This window comes from Ranitomeya imitator, chromosome 3 (genome assembly GCF_032444005.1).
Source record: "Ranitomeya imitator isolate aRanImi1 chromosome 3, aRanImi1.pri, whole genome shotgun sequence".
In the NCBI taxonomy this organism is placed as follows: Eukaryota; Metazoa; Chordata; class Amphibia; order Anura; family Dendrobatidae; genus Ranitomeya; species Ranitomeya imitator.
Genome location: NC_091284.1, coordinates 276536115 through 276557135, shown reverse-complemented (window position 1 = coordinate 276557135; position 21021 = coordinate 276536115). Strand labels below are relative to the sequence as shown.

At 42.6% G+C, this 21021-nt stretch overlaps 1 protein-coding gene across 1 annotated transcript in view; it reads left to right on the top strand.

Moving 5' to 3' along the window:
- SYT2 (synaptotagmin 2) overlaps window positions 1-21021 on the top strand; it is a 332824-nt gene that overhangs the window by 238554 nt on the left and 73249 nt on the right. The window contains exon 5 of the mRNA XM_069756485.1: window positions 12816-12938. Coding sequence (XP_069612586.1) covers window positions 12816-12938 — 123 coding nt within the window. The remainder of the gene's footprint in view (window positions 1-12815; window positions 12939-21021) is intronic.

Below are 21021 nucleotides of genomic sequence, written 5' to 3'. Positions count from 1 at the left end.
ATACCTGGAGAACACCTGAGCATGCTCGGAAAACCCGAGTAACGAGCACACTCGCTCATCGCTAGTTGTGATTTGTTCTTTCTTCATTGAAACTAGGGTATTAGTTTAGGACAGGAGTTGGCCCCCAGGTAGATTGAGGGTTTATACAGTCAGCGCTGATGACCTTGGCTTATTATTCCCTGATTTACTGACATAGACACCAGTACTGATAGTACAAGCAGGGGTGTCCATACTTTAAGCTTGAGAAGGGGACAGCCTGCAGTGGCCTGAAGTCTCTTGCATGCAGAGGATCTTGAGAAGGTCATGATGGCACCTGGCAGAAATTTGGTCATAGCTCATCACCCGGCTAGTATACTGATTTGAGCCAAGGGGATTTGCACTGACTGACATAAAAAATATTTGCTACACAACTGGCAACAAGGTGGTGTGATCCAGAGCAGTCTGTGAGAAGGTTGTGACCACAACTCACAGCGGGTAGACTGAGATGAGACTTGGCCAAAGAATTCACTGCATATCTGCTATATTGCAGCATAATGTTAGTGAAATGGATTGACAAGTTACCATGACAAGCAAGTCATTAAAAATCTAAGTCATTTTATTTCTTTGTTATATGACCCCACTACAAGGAGTGTCAGGAGATTCATGCTGCCCATACCGCTGGAGAAATGGATTGCAGCCTGACTGCAAAATTATACATTATCCTTTGAGACGCTCTGGCGTTTCAGAGAAAATTCACTTTGATGTTCTGTCCGGGGACTATAACCAGACATCAGACTAGTCCAACCCTGGCCAGCTCTTCATAGCGCTGCTGCAGAGGATTGACAGGATTCTCCTTTAAACACACAAAAGAGAGACCTGTCAATTGCCTCTAATGTCAGAGCCACAGGGAGAGGAACCGCTTTTTTGTATGTCCTCTCCAGGTCAGTGTTTCAGAGAATAATTTGTCTGACTGCAATCACCTAACAGGTTCCCTTTATCTAACATTACATGTGATGTGGCCAAAGTCGCAGTGTAGCCTTAGCTTAGAATTCCAAGGCCAAAACTACTATATGTGGTGTAGGAGGGGAGAGGCAGCAGCAAATATTTTTTATTTTTTAGCCATTTTTCATTCATAAAAGCCTTTATGCCACAATACTGGGGTAAAATACTTTGAAAAGTAGCAAAATGTTGGTCAATGTGGAGCTACGCAAAAAATGTTCAACTTTTGTCATTTGCACTCCAGTTTTAGGTGACTGCCAAAAATGGGAGTAGCTAGGGTGAGAGTTACACCCCCCATGGGATCCTGAAAAACACAGCAAAAAATGCTGCAAAACTTTCCTTTTGTCTGCAGCTTTTTTATTGCCATGAGATCAGGTTTTAGCTGCAGCAAAAAAGCAGTAAAACAGCAACATGTGAACATAGCCTTAGTGACACAAGGTCACACATCTATTTCGCTCTGTGTTACATTTATACATCTCTTCTAAAGAGGGCAGTGTATCAATGTTTTTACTATGGTTTTAGATGAAACCCACTGATAACATAATGTAATATCATTTATTTTAATGCCATGTTTAGATCCTCCGCCTCTTATGTGTCATTCGTTTGTGAAGCAAGCCTGCCTTCCAGCCTAACTATCGGTTTTAAGAGCATTACATTTTGGACCAAAATGATATGCCACCCATATTATTGAGAGCAAAGCAAACTAGTTTATATAGTGTGTAGTGCAATGGTAGCACACTTATGCACTGAGGAGGCAGTGACCCAACAAAGTTTTAACACAAAGTCTCTTTAATGCGCTTACTTCACAACATTAAATGTACAATTCATACAAATATGTATCATTAAAGTCCAATTCACAGCACTACATAGTACCCGGTATCCTCCGGATCGCTGTCGGGAACCATATCCTCCGGACTACAGTCACTAAACAGCCTAGTCCACCTTTGACCTGTTGCCATGTCCAACTGCACCACCGTGTTACTGTCTCTTTGCTCACATCTTTCCACAGCACACAATATCCTTCAGTTTACAGTCACTAAACACACCAGTCCTCCTATGACCAGTTACTGTGCGTGACTGCACTGCTGTGCACACTGTGGGTGCCAGGCATCCCAGCTCCCCTTGATGCATGGCTCCACTTGCCTGTGTTGCCTCACACAGGAGCTTTGCAGAGCCAACTGCTCTGCCCTCTAGCATACACCAGACTGTTACTGACTCTGACCCTGACACACCCAAACCCTCTACTGCACGGATTTTAACTGAGATCTGTGGCCTTCAGCCAGTACAGGGGTAGCAATGCTGCAGCCAGGCATGTCCTCTGAAAGTCGGAGGAGTGACTGCTACAGTAAGGAGGGAAATAGGAGAGCAGGGCAGGCCAGACAGGTGCTGGTAGTGGGGTACTCAATTATTAGGGGAACAGATAGGGCAATCTGTCACAAAGACAGGGATCGTCGAACGGTGTGCTGCCTACCTGGCGCTCGAGTCCGACACATCGCTGATCAGGTTGACAGATTACTGGGGAGGGGCTGGTGAGGACCCAGCGGTCATGGTGCACGTTGGCACAAATGACAAAGTTAGAGGTAGGTGGAAGGTCCTTAAAACGATTTCAGGGAATTAAGCTGCAAGCTGAAAGCAAGGACCTCCAACGTGGTATTTTCCGAAATACCGCCTGTACCATGTACCAAGCCAGAGAGGCAACAGGAGATTAGGGAGGTTAATAAGTGGCTCAAGAATTGGTGTAGGAAGGAGGGGTTTGGGTTCCTGCAGAACTGGGCCGACTTCTCAGCTGGCTACAGGTTCTACGCTAGGGACAGGCTGCACCTCAATGGGGAAGGTGCAGCTGTGCTGGGGGAGAAAATGGCTAGAAGGTTGGAGGAGTGTTTAAACTAGGGATTGGGGGGAGGGTATTCATTTTATAGGAGGGGAAGATAGTGCAGATAGAGACCTGGGCACAAATAAGGAAGTTCGGGGTGGCGGTGGCATAGGGGGTGCGGTTAGAACAATTAATAATTTAAGTAAGAATAGAGGTACAGAGAGATACATAAAGTGTATGTATACTAATGCCAGAAGCCTCGCCAACAAAATGGACGAATTAGAATTAATGTTGTTGGAGCATAATTATGACATGGTGGGGATATCTGAGATATGGCTGGATGAGAGCCATGACTGGGCTGTTAACTTGCAGGACTATAGTCTGTTCAGAAACGACCGAATGGATAAGCGAGGGGGAGGTGTGTGTCTATATGTAAAATTCTAAAAACCCATCCTGCGTGATAATATAGGTGAATCTAATGAAAATGTAGAGTCCCTGTGGGTGGAGATAAGGGTAGGGGGAAAAAATAATAAATTACTGACAGGGGTTTGTTATAAGTTTCCAAAAATAATGGAAGCAACGGAGAATATCCTTATAAAGCAAATAGATGAAGCTGCGACTCAAGGAGAAGTCATTATTATGGGGGACTTCAACTACCCTTAAATAGATTGGGAATAGAAACCTGCAGTTCCAGCAAAGGTAAACGGTTTTTGACAACTATGAGAGACAATTACCTTTCACAACTGGTTCAGGACCCAACAAGAAGGGGGGCACTGCTAGACCCAATATTAACCAACAGGCCAGACTGCATATCAAATATAAGGGTTGGCGGTCACTTGGGGAATAGTGATCAAAAAATAATAAGTTTTCATGTATCCTTTAATAAGATGTGTAGTAGAGGGGTTACAAGGACACTAAACTTCAGGAGGGCAAATTTCCAACGGATGAGAGATGATCTTGGTGCAATTAACTGGGACAATATCCTGAGACATAAAAATTCACAACGAAAATGGGAGACGTAAATTAGCATCCTGGATAGGACCTGTGCACAGTATATACTGTATGGGAATAAACATACTAGAAATAGGAGGAAACCAATATGGCTAAATAGAGCTGTAAGGGGCGCAATAAGTGACAAAAAGAAAGCATTTAGAGAATTAAAGGAAGCAGGTAGTGATGAGGCATTAAATAAATACAGAAAATTAAATACATTCTGTAAAAAGCAAATCAAGGCAGCAAAAATTGAGACAGAGAGACTCATTGCCAGAGAGAGTAAAAATAATCCCAAAATATTCTTTAACTACGTAAATAGCAAGAAACTAAAAAATGATAGTGTTGGCGCTCTTAAAAATAGTCTGAGTGAAATGGTGGATAAGGATGAGGAAAAAGACAATATGCTAAATTACTTTTTTCATCAGTATTTACACAAGAAAATTCCAGGGCAGACAATATGACTAGTAGGGATAAAAATTCCCCATTAAATGTCACCTGCTTAACCCAGCAGGAAGTACGACGGCATCTAAAAATCACTAAAATTGACAAATCTCCGGGCCCGGATGGAATACACCCCCGAGTACTGCAGGAATTAAGTACAGTCATTGATAAACCATTATTTTTAATCTTTAAAGACTCCACAATAACTGGGTCTGTACCACAGGACTGGCATATAGCAAATGTGGTGCCAATATTCAAAAAGGGGACAAAAACTCAGAAATTATAGGCCAGTAAGCTTAACCTCTACTGTGGGTAAAATCCTGGAGGGCATTCTAAGGGATGTATCTGAAGAGGAATAACCTCATGACCCAGTATCAGCACGGGTTTACTAGGGACCGTTCCTGTCAGACAAATCTGATCAATTTCTATGAAGAGGTAAGTTTCGGACTGGACCAAGGGAACGCAGTGGACGTAGTGTATATGGTCTTTTCAAAAGTTTTTGATACGGTGCCACACAAAAGGTTGATACATAAAATGAGAATAATGGGGATAGGGGAAAATACGGGTTAAGAGCTGGCTCAGGGATAGGAAACAAAGGGTGGTTATTAATGGAGCACACTCGGACTGGGTCACGGTTAGCAGTGGGGTACCACAGGGGTCAGTATTGGGCCCTCTTTTTAACATATTTATTAATGACCTTATAGGGGGCATTCAGAGCAGAATTTCAATATTTGCAGATGACACTAAACTCTGCAGGGTAATCAATACAGAGGAGGACAATTTTAAATTACAAGATGATTTATGTAAGCTAGAAGCTTGGGCTGACAAATGGCAAATGAGCTTTAATGGAGTTAAATGAAAGGTCATGCACTTGGATAGAAGTAATAAGATGTATAACTATGTTCTTAATTCTAAAACTCTGGGCAAAACCGTCAATGAAAACGACCTGGGTGTATGGGTGGATGACAAACTCACATTTAGTGGCCAGTGTCAGGCAGCTGCTACAAAGGCGAATAAAATAATGGGATGCATTAAAAGAGGCATAGAAGCTCATGAGGAGAACATAATTTTACCTCTTTACAAGTCACTAGTTCGACCACACTTAGAATACTGTGTACAGTTCTGGTCTCCGGTGTATAAGAAAGACATAGCTGAACTAGAGCGGGTGCAGAGAATAGCGACCAGGGTTATTAGAGGGCTGGGGGGATTGCAATACCAAGATAGGTTATTACACTTTGGGCTATTTAGTTTGGAAAAACAAAGGCTAAGGGGTGATTTTATTTTAATGTATAAATATATGAGGGGACAGTACAAAGACCTTTTTGGTGATCTTTTTAATCATAGACCTGAGACAGGGACAAGTGGGCATCCTCTACGTCTGGAGGAAAGAAGGTTTAAGCATAATAACAGACGCAGATTCTTTACTGTAAGAGCAGTGAGACTATGGAACTCTCTGCCGTATGATGTTGTAATGAGTGATTCATTACTTAAATTTAAGAGGGGACTGGATGCCTTTCTTGAAAAGTATAATGTTACAGGTTATATATATTAGATTCCTTGATAGGGCGTTCATCCAGGGAACTAGTCTGATTGCCGTGTGTGGAGTCGGGAAGGAATTTTTTTCCCCAATGTGGAGCTTACTCTTTGCCACATGTTTTTTTTTTGCCTTCCTCTGGATCAACATGTTAGGGCATGTTAGGTTAGGCTATGGGTTGAACTAGATGGACTTAAAGTCTTCCTTCAACATTAATAACTATGTTACTATGTTACATGATCAAAGATCCCACATGGTGTGGAAAATGAGCCTCCGCAGTCGGGTACTCCTGGATTTCCCCATGGATACCCATCACCTCGACTTTCCATCCTTTGGGGTTGTCCCCGGCAACAAAGGACCCATGGACCAAAGTCACTACGCTCCCTGAGTCCAGGAGAGCCTCCGTTTGGCATCCATTCATGAGTACCTGGCACAGCTGGGCATTGCTGTTGGCATTGTCCGTAGTGGCTGTACAGACTGGCTGGGCATACATAGATACCCAGTGAGCATACCTGCAGTCCATGGGCTCAGATTTCAGGGGGCAGTTGACAGCCACATGTCTGGGCCCTTGACACCACCAGCACTTAATAACTGCAGCACGACTAGACCTTAGGGCCCCTTTAGGGGAAGCGGGAGTTTTGTCACCCTCACTTCGGGTTACCCCCTCATCATGTGCTTGGTCCTGGTTAGCCCCACCAGTGGACTGTGGACTTTTTCTCATGCTCCAACACAAAGTCCTGATTGGCTGTATACTGCTAATCTTATCAGCTGGTCCAGGGTTTCAGGCTGGAGCCATCCCTCCACCAACTGCAATAAGTCATACGCCTGAGACCTGATATACTCATTACTCAAGATTTCCCGAGCACGCTCGTGTGACCTCCGAGTATTTTTAGTGCTCGGAGATTTAGTTTTCCTCACCGCAGCTTAATGATTTACATCTGTTAGCCAGCATAAGTACATGTGGGGGTTGACTGGTTGCTAGGGAATCCCCACATGTAATCAAGCTGGCTGACAGATGTAAATCATTCAGCTGCGGTGAGGAAAACTAAATCTCTGAGCACTAAAAAAATACTCGGAGGTCACCCAAGCGTGCTCGGGAAATCTCGAGTAACAAGTATATTAGCTCATCACTAAATAAGACCACTGGTACACCCTCTGATCACCCCTTACCTTAGGGCCCTCTTCTTGACACTGCTGATTGCCTCTTACCATAGGGGTCCCCTCTTTACAGCGCTGATTGCCCTTTACATTAGGGGTCCCTGCTTAACACCACTGATGCTTCAGTAGCTGCCACTGCAACTGCAGCGTCTCTTGCTGCTGCAGCAACTGCAGCATCTCTTGCTGCTACCGCTGGAGCTGCAGCGCCTCTTTCTGATACTATTGCTGGAACTACAGTGCCTCTTGTTGCATGAGGACCATCTGCTTCAAAAGCTCCTCCATTTTCCCAGCAGGCGTGCTCACCAACATACTTTGGGGTATGCCTCAGTTCACCCTGCTCTGCATTCTCCAGCCATATGTAGTGCAACAATAGCACACTTATGCAGTGGGGAGGCAGTGACCCAACACATTTTCAACACAAAGTCTCATTAATGCAGTTACATCACAGCATTAAATGTCAAATTCATACAAGTATGTATAATTAAAGTCCAATTCACAGCACTACGTAGTACCCGGGTATCCTCCGGATCACTGACGGCAATCATATCCTCCAGATTACAGTCACTAAACATGCCAGTCCACCCTCTGACCGGTTCCTGTGGGCAACTGCACCACCGTGTTACCAGATGTACCAGACATCTCAGCTCCCCTGGCTGCTTGGCTCCACTTGCCTTTGTTGCCTCACACAGGAGCTCTGCAGAGCTGACTGCTCTGCCCTCTAGCATACACCAGACTGATTCTGACTCTGACCCTGACACACCCAAACCCTCTACCACCGGGATTTTAACTGGGATCTGTGGCCTTCAGCCACTTGGAAAATGTGGGCCTGAAATAAAACGGACTGCACGACTATCATCCTGCAGTCTGTTTCAAAATACAAAAACCCCAGAGCAGGTTTTCCCAACTCTGCCCTGGACACTAACATGCCCAAAACTAACACAAATTTTTAGTCTGCATTGCAATCACAGCTGCACCTGTGACAGCAGTGCATTCTCATGGCCTCCATACGCCTCCATGCACATCCTGGGAAACACACAGCAAATTCTGCCTGTGACACCGGTCTCTGCCTCACAAGTGTTATATTTGTGGCTTGGCTATCCATCATGGACTATTCAATACAATAATTTATCATAATAGTTATATTTAAAATTAGTATAAAAGGTGTTAACTAGGAACATCAGCTGTGATGGAGAACAGGGTTAGTTTAGTTAAATAGAACCTGTCATCAGGATTTCACACCCCAAATTAATAGCATGTTTTTTTAGTTTAAATTGTATGTTTATGACCTGCAAATACAGTGGTTTGGTTCTCCAGCCTCTCTCCTTTTCCCTAACTCCTGCCTGCCTACTGTCACATTTAAGGGTGCTTTCACACTGCGTTCTGGCACCCTTTCTTTGGCCCCGTCGGGGCCTATGTCCAAACCCCTCGCAAGATTTATGCTTATGTGCTGATGGGGCCATAGACTGTAATGTGAACATGTGCTCTGTTGAGCATAATTTGTGGGTGTATACACCTACCAGAGACAGGTACCCTGACGTAGTCTACTTAGTCAAAGACAGGAGGCAAGCAGCAAGCAGGAAAAGGTAGAGATGCAGGAGAGCTGTAAGTGCAGCGCCTGCAGACTGCACTTGCAACTCATTAGCTTATTGTAATGCCCTACTTGACTGCCAGTAAACAAAAAGAACTCCAGAATCCAAAATGATTGGTATGGAGCCTGTTTTATGCTTCTCTATAGACTTAAAGGGGACCTGTCACCCCCCCCTCCCCCCTCAGGCCTGCCTCCTTGACTGAAGAAAAGGTATTTAGGACAAATTACAAAACTGATTATTTCGGCAGTTACAGCACCCAGAACTAAAAGATCCACCTTGTCTGAATGCAGCATTACTGCTGCACAAGGTGGCTCTTTAGTTAAAAACGCCTGGGGGGGGACGGGGAAAGGTGACATGTTCCTTTTAAATGTGACATCTGACTGTAGCATTTTTGTCTTAGAGAGAATGCACACAGAAACACTACAAAAGATGTGCTGTTTCCAGTCTTAAGCTGGAATCACGGAACCACACATGCAATTTTTTGCAGCAGTTTTTGAAATTACATTTTCTACTATATAATTGTCTAAGGGTCACTTCCGTCTGTCCTTCTGATATTCATTGGTCGCTGCCTCTGTCTGTCATGGAAATCCAAGTCGCTGATTGGTTGTGCCAAAACGGCTACGACCATTGCCACGACCAATCAGCGAGGGGCATAGTCCGGCGGCAAAATGGCCGCTCCTTCCTCCCCGCAGTCAGTGCCCGCTCCATACTCCCCTCCAGTCAGCTCTCACACAGGGTTAATGGCAGCGTTAATGGACCGCGTTATGCCGCGATGTAATGCACTCCATTAACGCAGCTATTAACCCTGTGTGATCAACTTTTTACTATTGATGCTGTGTAAAAATTATTTCACATGCAATTAAGTGCATTTTTGTGACCAAGGTCCTCTGTTCAGTGCTGCCTGAATTCATTTCCTGACCCAATGCAGGCGCACTGACTTTGTGTGCTGGCGCGCTTTCATTGATGACATTCTGGAAGCACCCCTGGCTGGGCCACATATTACCACCACATAGTGACCGAATACTTCAATACTGATCATTAATTAAAAATACAATATTAATTTTACCAGAAGTGCCATTACACTGAGGAGCTTTGTATTTACTACACAGTGTATAGTGTCAGTGTACATGTAGTACAGTGATCACCGGTGACATAAACAGGAGCTCTGTATATATTGTATAGTGTACAGATAATACAATGATCACCAGTGATATTATACACAGGACCTCTCTCTATAGTGTCAGTGTACAGATAATACAGGGATCACCAGTGACATAATACACAAGAGCTCTGTATATGGCATATAGTGTATAATTAATACAATGTTCACCATTGACATTATACACAGGAGCTCTGTATATAATGCAGAGTGTACAGGTAATAAAGGAATCACTAGTGACATTATACATAGGAGCTCTATATATAGTGTCACTGCACAAATAATACAGTCAACACCAGTGATATTATACACAAGAGCTCTGTATATAATATACAGTGTATAGTGTAAGTGTACAGGTAACACACTGACTCACCGGTGACGTCTCTAGTTGACGTCCTTCATCTTCGCTTTTCATCTTCATCCAGTGCACACCGTTATCATTTCTTACAGCCAGAATTCGTCTCTGCAGAAAATAATACAGTTATCTAGAACACATACACCAATTTTTTCCCAACTTCTACACTATGCAAGATAAAGAAAAAAAGCGACTGTGTTGCCCTGCACCATAACAGGACCTCTCCTCCCCCACACTCAAAACAGTATCCTCAAAATAAAATCTTTTAATTAGCCCTATAGTAATAATATCCCACATTCTGGACCCCATGTGTCCTCCCATTCTGCCTCATGTCTCTCCATACTGTCCCATGTCTGTCCATATTGTCCCCATGTCATCCATAATAGTATAATGCACCCCATATTCATATATAGTAGTATAATGCACCTCCATAGTAGTATAATGCACCCCTATAATAGTATTATGCACCCCCATAGTCATACATAAAGCATAATGCACCTCCATATACCCCATAGTCATATAGCATATAGCAGTATAATGCACCCCAATAGCAGTAAAATGCAGCCCTATAGCAGTATAATGCAGCCCCATTGCAGTATAATGCACCCTCATAGTCATACTCATACATAAAGTATAATGCACCCCATAGCAGTATAATGAACCCCATAGTATAATGCTCTCCATATTAGTATAATGCACTCCAAAGTCATATATAGTATAATGGACCCCATAGCAGTATAATGCACCCCCAAAGCAGTATAATGCACCCCAATAGCAGTAAAATGCAGCCACATAGCAGTATAATGCAGCCCCATAGCAGTATAATGCACCCTCATAGTCATACTCATACATAAAGTATAATGCACCTCATAGCTGTATAATGCACCCCACAGTATAATGCACCCCATAGTAGTATAATGGACCCCATAGTCAAATATAATATAATGCACCCCCATAGCAGTATAATGCACCCGCATAGCAGTATAATGCCATCCCATAGCAGTATAATGCACTCCATAGTAGGATAATGTACCCCATAGTCATATATAGTATAATGCACTCCCCATAGCAGTATAATGCACCTATATAGCAGTATAAGTCAGCCCCATAGCAGTATAATGCACCCCCATAGCAGTATTATGCACCCCCATAGTAGTATAATGCACTCCCATAGTAGTATAATGCACCCCATAGTATAATGCACCCCCTAGTAGTATAATGCACCCCAAAATCATATATAGCATCATGCACCCCTCCATAGTAGTATAATGCACCCCCATAGCAGTATAATGCACCCCCATAGTAGTATAATTTGCCCCATAGCAGCATAATGCACCCCCCATAGCAGTATAATGCACCCCATATTAGTATAATGCATCCCCATAGCAGTATAATGCACCCCCATAACAGTATAATGCACCCCATATTAGTATAATGCACCCCATAATCATATATAGTATAATGCACCCCATAGTAGTATAATACACACCCCATAGCAGTATAATGAACCCACATAGCAGTATAATGCAGCCCCATAGCAGTATAATGTACCCCACATAGCTGTATAATGCACCCCCATAGTAGTATTATGCACCCCATAATAGTATAATGCACCCCCATAGAAGTATAATGCACCCCGCAGTGCGGCTTACAAAAAAAAAATGTTTCTCCTTACCAGGCCGAGGTCCAGCGGTGTCCTCTGCTAGGATTCATCTGAGGTGCGGACCTTTGTTCCGGCATATGACAGTGATGTCATACGCCGGTGACGTGCGCACTGACGTCAGCTGCTGGCCTGTGATTGGCTGGTGGCTGTTAACTGTTGTCATACAGTAGGAATCTATTGCATGGCAACAGATTTTAACTGAACGTGCATCTGAGGACGCACAATCAGTTACTGAGCAGGCAGAATCCTGCCTCTGGGGCAGACCTGAAGGCATGTGCTATCACATGTGTTAGCCCAAATTGTAAATACTTCTGGATTTAGCTCCAACAAACAGCACAAAAAGTCCAACTACTTATATCATTCCAGCCTGAGATCTTAAATTGTCCATATCTTGCTTGTACATTTCTGAGATCAACTCTTTTGCAAAAATACAATTATTGTATATCCAGAAAATAATTAGTCCTTTTACTGTAATTTGTCCAAATTTTGCTGTCTGTATGTGCAAGCAAGAACAGCCCATGAACACTTTCCTTCATTTATATATGGATACCAGAAACTTTCTGCTGCTCCATAATTCAGGATGCAAAATTGGTCCGTTACAATTTTGTTTCCGGTGTTTCTCGACAGCTCTTTGGTCATCACCATAGTGGAGTTTGGAGTGTTACTGTTTGAGGTTGTGGACAGGTGTCTTTTACACTGATAACAAGTTCAGACAGGTGCCATTACTACAGGTAATGAGTGGAGGACAGAGGAGCCTCTTAAAAAAGAAGTTACAGGTCTAAGAGAGCCATAAATCTTGCATGTTTTTAGGTGACCAAATACTTATTTTCCACCATAATTTGCAAAATAAATCTTGCCAAATCAGATGATTCTCTGGATTTGTTTTCTCATTTTGACTCTCATAGTTGTGGTCTACCTATGATGTCAATTACAGGCCTCTCTCATCTTTTTAAGTGGGAGAACCTGCACAATTAGTGGCTGACTAAATTTTCCCCACTGTAAGTCTAACCGGAAATTTGTACCAAAAGGTTAATTCAAATGGCAGCAACCAGTCGCATTAAGCACTAATACTGAGGTCCTTGTACACCCATCAAAACAATTTACACTTCTTTTTTTTCTTTAGTTTTCTTAGGATGATGATGATGATGCAGAAACTGGATTAACGGAAGGTGAAGACAAGGAAGAGGAGGAAAAAGAAGAAGAGAAGCTTGGAAAGCTACAATTCTCCTTAGACTATGACTTTCAAAATAACCAGGTAACAACATCCAGGTAAAATAATACTTTTGATGCCCAAAGCAAAGGTAAAATGCGTTGCTCAATTCAAGTGTTTCAATAATGTTAGCACATGTGTCATATACAGTAGTTAGTGTATGTTATACAGTTAGTATGATTGAAACAGGCAATTTGAGAAGAAAAAAACAGGCAGGAGGGACTTTACATACCAGTATCTGAATATATACCCTACCGTTCAAAAGTTTAGGGTCAAACAGACAATATTGTGTTTTCCATGAAAGATCATACTTTTATTAATCAAATGAATAGAAAGTCTAGTCCATACATTGACAAGGTTCAAAAAAAAGATTTTTATTTGATAATAATTTTCTCCTTTGCTTCTGTCAAAGAATGCTCCCTTTGCAGCAATTACAGCATTGCAGACCTTTGGCATTCTAGCATTTAATTTGCTGAGGTAATATGGAGAAATTTCACCCCATGCTTCCAGAAGCCCCTCCCACCTCAAACTTGGATTCGTTTGTCCATAACACTTTTTTCCAATCTTCCTCTGTCCAATGTCTGGGTTCTTTTGCCCATATTAATCTTTTGCTTTTATTAGCCAGTCTCAGATATTGCTTTTTCTTTGCCACTCTGCCTTGAAGGCCAGCATCCTGAAGTCGCCTCTTCACTGTAGACGTTGACACTGGCGTTTTGCATGTACTATTTAATGAAGCTGCTAGTTGAGGACCTGTGAGGCGTCGATTTCTCAAACTACAGACTCTAATGTACTTATCTTGTTGCTCAGTTGTGCAGCGGGGCCTCCCACTTCTCTTTCTACTCTGGTTAGAGCCTGTTTGTGCTTTCCGCTGAAGGGAGTAGTACACACCACTGTAGGAAATCTTCAGTTTCTTGGCAATTTCTTGCATGGAATAGCCTTAATTTCTAAGAACAAGAATAGACTATCAAGTCTCACATGAAAGTTCTTTTTTTCTGGCCATTTTGAGAGTTTAATGGAACCAACAAATGTAATGCTCCAGATTCTCAACTAGCTCAAAGGAAGGTCAGGTTTACAGGTTCTCTAATCAGCCAAACTGTTTTCAGCTGTGCTAACATACCTTCACAAGGGTTTTCAATGGTATTCCAACCATCCATTAGCCTTCTTGCACAGTTAGCAAACACAAAGTACCATAAGAACATTGGAGTGATGGTTGTTGGAAATGGGCCTCTATACATCTGTATATTGCATTACAAACAAGACATTTGCAGCTAAAACAGTCATTTACCACATTAACAATGTATAGAGTGTATGTCTGAATCATTTAATGTTAGCTTCATTAGAAAAAACGTTGCTTTTCTTTAAAAAATAAGGACCCTAAACTTTTGAAGGACCCTAAACTTTTGAATGGTAATATATATCTATATATATAATTATCTAAGGGTTTTTCTGTCTGTCTGTCTGTCCTGGAAATCCTGCGTCTCTGATCAGCGACGGGCATAGCATGGCGACGATGATGTCATAAAGGTTGCCTCGACCAATCAGCGACGGGCACAGTCTGCCGCGAATTCGCCTCGACCAATCAGCGATGGGCACAGTATCGACGTAGATGTCATAATGGTTGCCATGGCGATGATGATGCCATAAAGGTTGCCTCGACCAATCAGCGATGGGCACAGTCTGCCGCGAATTCTGGAATCATCATTGTCCATATACTACGGGGACATGCATATTCTAGAATCTAGTATATATATACACATAGGAGGACAGTCTGTGAGTGAGAGAATAACATGGAGAACAGTCTGTGAGGGCGAGAATAACATGGAGGACAGTGTGTGAGGGAGAGAATAACATGGGGGACAGTCTGTGAGGGAGAGAATAACATGGAGGACAGCATGTAAAGGAGAGAAAAACATGGAGGACAGTCTGTGACGGAGAGAATAACATGGAGGACAGTGTGTGAGGGAGAGAATACCATGGAGAACAGTCTGTGAGGGCGAGAATAACATGGAGGTCAGTCTGTGAGGGCGAGAATAAAATGAAGGACAGTTTGTGAGGGAGAGAATAACATGGAGGACAGTCTGTGAGGGAGAGAATAACATGGAGGACAGTCTGTGAGGGAGAGAACAACATGGAGGTCAGTCTGTGAGGGCGAGAATAAAATGAAGGACAGTTTGTGAGGGAGAGAATAACATGGAGGACAGTCTGTGAGGGAGAGAATAACATGGAGGACAGTCTGTGAGGGAGAGAATAACATGGAGGACAGTCTGTGAGGGAGTGAATAACATGGAGAACAGTCTGTGAGGGAGAGAATAACATGGAGGACAGTCTGTGATGGCGAGAATAACATGGACAGTCTGTGAAGAAGAGAATAACATGAAGGACAGTCTGTGATATAGAGAATAACATTGAGGACAATGTATGAGGGAGAGAATAACATGGAGGACAGTCTGTGAGGGTGAGAATAACATGGAGGACAATCTGTGAGGGAGAGAATAACATGGACAACAGTCTGTGAGGGAGAGAATAACATGGAGGACAGTGTGCGAGGGAGAGAATAACATGGATGACAGTCTGTGAGGGAGAGAATAACATGGAGGACAGTCTGTGAGGGAGAGAATAACATGGAGGTCAGTATGTGAGGGAGAGAATAACATGGAGGACAGTCTGTGAGGGAGAGAATAACATGGAGGACATTCTGTGAGGGAGAGAATAACATGGAGGTCAGTCTCTGAGGGCGAGAATAAAATGAAGGACAGTTTGTGAGGGAGAGAATAACATGGAGGACAGTCTGTGAGGGAGAGAATAACATGGAGGACAGTCTGTGAGGGAGTGAATAACATGGAGAACAGTCTGTGAGGGAGAGAATAACATGGAGGACAGTCTGTGATGGCGAGAATAACATGGACAGTCTGTGAAGAAGAGAATAACATGAAGGACAGTCTGTGATATAGAAAATAACATGGAGGACAATGTATGAGGGAGAGAATAACATGGAGGACAGTCTGTGAGGGTGAGAATAACATGGAGGACAGTCTGTGAGGGAGAGAATAACATGGACAACAGTCTGTGAGGGAGAGAATAACATGGAGGACAGTGTGCGAGGGAGAGAATAACATGGAGGACAGTCTGTGAGGGAGAGAATAACATGGAGGACAGTCTGTGAGGGAGAGAATAACATGGAGGACAGTCTGTGAGGGAGAGAATAGCATGGAGGACAGTCTGTGAGGGCGAGAATAACATGGAGGACAGTCTGTGAGGGCGGGAATAACATGAAGGACAGTCTGTGAGGGAGAGAATAACATGGAGGACAGTCTGTGAGGGCAAGAATAACATGAAGGACAGTCTGTGAGGGAGAGAATAACATGGAGGACAGTCTGTGAGGGAGAGTAACATGGAGGACAGTCTGTGAGGGAGAGAATAACATGGAGGACAGTCTGTGAGGGCGGGAATAACATGGAGGTCAGTTTGTGAGGGCAAGAATGACATGGACAGTCTGTGAGGGAGAGAATAACATGGAGGACAGTCTGTCAGGGAGAGAATAACATAAATGATAGTCTGTGAGGGAGAGAATAACATGGAGGACAGTGTGTGAGGAAGAGAATAACATGGAGGATGGTCTGTGAGGGAGAAAATAACATGAAGGACAGTCTGTGAGGGAGAGAATAACATGGAGGTCAATCTGTGAGGGTGAGAATAACATGGAGGACAGTGTGTGAGGGAGAGAATAACATGGAGGACAGTGTGTGAGGGAGAGAATAACATGGAGGACAGTGTGTGAGGGAGAGAACAATATGGAGGACAGTCTGTGATGGAGATAATAACATGGAGGACAGTCTTTGAGGGAGAGAATAACATGGAGGACAGTCTGTGAGGGAGAGAATAACATGGAAGACAGTCTGTGAGGAAGGGAATAACATGGAGGTCAGTCTGTGAGGGCGAGAATAACATGGAGGACCATCTGTGAGGGAGAGAATAACATGGAGGACAGTCTGTGAGGGAGAGAATAACATGGAGGACAGTCTGTGAGTGAGAGAATAACATGGAGGACAGTCTGTGAAGGAGAGAATAACATGGAGGACAGTCTGTGAGGGAGAGAATAACACGGAGGATAGTGTGTGAGGGAGAGAATAATATGGAGGACAGTCTGTGAGGGAGAGAACAACATAGAGGACAGTGTATAAAGGAGAGAATAAAAATTTTCCCCTGTTTTTAAGTTTATCATATAGTAAAATAAATAGTGTCTTTGAAAACTATAAGTCATCCTGTAGAGAACAAGCTGTCATACAGCGACAGATGACTAATAAAGTTTTGAGTCTTAAAATAAAGACAGGAGAAAAACTATGGCAATGTGTCCAATGGGTTAAAACATAAATGTAAGCACCAATGTTTATATGAATACTAGATGATGGCTTGATTCTAGCGCATCAGGTTTCTACTATATAATCGTCTAATTCTGTCTGTTTGTCTGTAACGGACATCCCGCGGCGCTGATTGGTCTCGCCAGCTGCCCGCGAACAATCAGCGATGAGTGCAGTCTGGCCGCGAATTGGCGTGGGATTTGTACCACGCTTCGCTGATTCGTCGCGCCCGGCCGGCCACGACCAATCAGTGATATTGGCGCGGAAATTAAACACCGCTTCACTGATAATGTATATATTTTACCCGGAAAGTCCTGTGTATTCATTGCATTATTCTTAAATCTTCATAAATAAACTACATACATATTCTAGAATACCCGATGCGTTAGAATCGGGCCACCATCTAGTGCGTATATATATATATATATATATATATATACACAGTGGGGCAAAAAAGTATTTAGTCAGTCAGCAATAGTGCAAGTTCCACCACTTAAAAAGATGAGAGGCGTCTGTAATTTACATCATAGGTAGACCTCAACTATGGGAGACAAACTGAGAAAAAAAAATCCAGAAAATCACATTGTCTGTTTTTATAACAATTTATTTGCATATTATGGTGGAAAATAAGTATTTGGTCAGAAACAAACAATCAAGATTTCTGGCTCTCACAGACCTGTAACTTCTTCTTTAAGAGTCTCCTCTTTCCTCCACTCATTACCTGTAGTAATGGCACCTTTTTAAACTTGTTATCAGTATAAAAAGACACCTGTGCACACCCTCAAACAGTCTAACTCCAAACTCCACTATGGTGAAGACCAAAGAGCTGTCAAAGGACACCAGAAACAAAATTGTAGCCCTGCACCAGGCTGGGAAGACTGAATCTGCAATAGCCAACCAGCTTGGAGTGAAGAAATCAACAGTGGGAGCAATAATTAGAAAACGGAAGACATACAAGACCACTGATAATCTCCCTCGATCTGGGGCTCCACGCAAAATCCCACCCCGTGGGGTCAGAATGATCACAAGAACGGTGAGCAAAAATCCCAGAACCACGCGGGGGGACCTAGTGAATGAACTGCAGAGAGCTGGGACCAATGTAACAAGACCTACCATAAGTAACACAACGAGCCACCATGGACTCAGATCCTGCAGTGCCAGACGTGTCCCACTGCTTAAGCCAGTACATGTCCGGGCCCGTCTGAAGTTTGCTAGAGAGCATTTGGATGATTCAGAGGAGTTTTGGGAGAATGTCCTATGGTCTGATGAAACCAAACTGGAACTGTTTGGTAGAAACAGAACTTGTCGTGTTTGGAGGAAAAAGAATACTGAGTTGCATCCATCAAACACCATACTTACTGTAAAGCATGGTGGTGGAAACATCATGCTTTGGGGCTGTTTCTCTGCAAAGGGGCCAGGACGACTGATCCGGGTACATGAAAGAATGAATGGGGCCATGTATCGTGAGATTTTGAGTGCAAACCTCCTTCCATCAGCAAGAGCATTGAAGATGAAACGTGGCTGGGTCTTTCAACATGACAATGATCCAAAGCACACCGCCAGGGCAACGAAGGAGTGGCTTCGTAAGAAGCATTTCAAGGTCCTGGAGTGGCCTAGCCAGTCTCCAGATCTCAACCCTATAGAAAACCTTTGGAGGTAGTTGAAAGTCCGTGTTGCCAAGCGAAAAGCCAAAAACATCACTGCTCTAGAGGAGATCTGCATGGAGGAATGGGCCAACATACCAACAACAGTGTGTGGCAACCTTGTGAAGACTTACAGAAAACGTTTGACCTCTGTCATTGCCAACAAAGGATATATTACAAAGTATTGAGATGAAATTTTGTTTCTGACCAAATACTTATTTTCCACCATAATATGCAAATAAAATGTTAAAAAAAACAGACAATGTGTTTTTCTGGATTTTTTTTTCTCAGTTTGTCTCCCATAGTTGAGGTCTACCTATGATGTAAATTACAGACGCCTCTCATCTTTTTAAGTGGTGGAACTTGCACTATTGCTGACTGACTAAATACTTTTTTGCCCCATTGTATATATATATATATATATATATATATATATATATATATATATATATATATATATATATATATATATATATATATATATATATATATATACATATATGGCAAAAATTAAAAGACCACTGCAAAAAGTTCAGTTTGTCTGATTTTTCTCTTTATAGGTATATTTTTGAGTAAAATATAAATTGTTCTTTTATTCCATAAACTTATGACAACATGTCTCCGAATTTCCAAGCAATGAATTTTGTATTTTTTTTCTGAAAAGGAGGAATGATCAAAATTACAAAAAAAACAGTGCTTTCAGACCTCAAATAATGCAGAGTTCAGAATTCAATATTTTGAGGAGTAACCATGATTTTTAATCACAGCTTTCATGCGTCTTGGCATGCTTACCACCAGTCTTTCAGACTGCTCCTAGCGCAAAAATGTAAGAAGTTCTTTGTTTCATGGCTTGTGACTATCCATTATCCTCTTGATTACATTCCAGAGGTTCTAAATGGGGTTCGGGTCTGGAGATTGGGCTGCCCATGACAGGGTTTTGATGTGGTGGTCTCTTTGTTTTTGCCAGAGTTGCATATACAGTTGTGCTCAAACGTTTACATACCCCAAATTTTTCCTTTCTTGTCCTTTTTCTCCACTCATGGTTAGTGGTTGGGTGAAGCCATTTATTGTCAAACTACTGTCTTTTATCTTTTTAAATCATAATGACAAACCAAAACATCTAAATGACCCTGATCAAAAGTTCACATACCCTGGTGATGTTGGCCTGATAACATGCACAGAAGCTGACACAAATGGGTTTGAATGGCTGCTAAAGGTATCATCCTCACCTGTGACCTGTTTGCTTGTAATCAGTTTGTGTGCATTAAACTTGAGTGAGTTTCTGGGATCCTGACAGACTCTTGCACCTTTGATCCAGCCACTGACATTTCTGGATTGTGAGTCATGGGGAAAGCAAAAAAATTGTCAACGGATCTACGGGAAAAGGTAGTTGAATTGGTTGGCGAAAAAGTTTTGGTGTTATCTTGGTGCATTCTCTGAAAAAAGGCCATGGAAGCAAAAATTCTGCTGGGGTATGTAAACTTTTGAGCACAACTGTATTATCATATCACATATAGCTACAGTGGGAATGAAAAGTATTTGTACCCCTTTACGTTTTTCACTCTCTGTTTCATTGCAGCCATTTGGTAAATTCAAAAAAGTTCATTATTATTGAAAAAAAAACAGAAATGTAGTAATTTTTGCAAATTTATTAAAAAAGAAAGACTGAAATATCACATGGCCATAAGTAGTACAGCCATGAGTCTTCTTGCGAATGATGTAACAAGATTTTCACACCTGGATTTGGGGATCCTCTTCCATTCTTCCTTGCAGATCCTCTACAGTTCTGTCAGGTTGGATGGTGAACGTTGGTGGACAGCCATTTTCAGGTCTCTCCAGAGATGCTCAATTGGGTTTAGGTGAGGGCTCTGTCTGGTCCAGTCAAGAATGGTCACAGAGCTGTTCTGAAGCCACTCCTTTGTTATTTTAGCTGTGTGCTTAGGGTCATTGTCTTGTTGGAAGGTGAACCTTCGGCCAAGTCTGAGGTCCAGAGCACTCTGGAAAACGTTTTCATCCAGGATTTCTCAGTACTTGGCCGCATTCATGTTTCCTTCAATGACAAGCAATCGTCCTGTCCCTGCAGCTGAAAAACACCCCCATAGCATGATTCTGCCACCACCAGGTTTC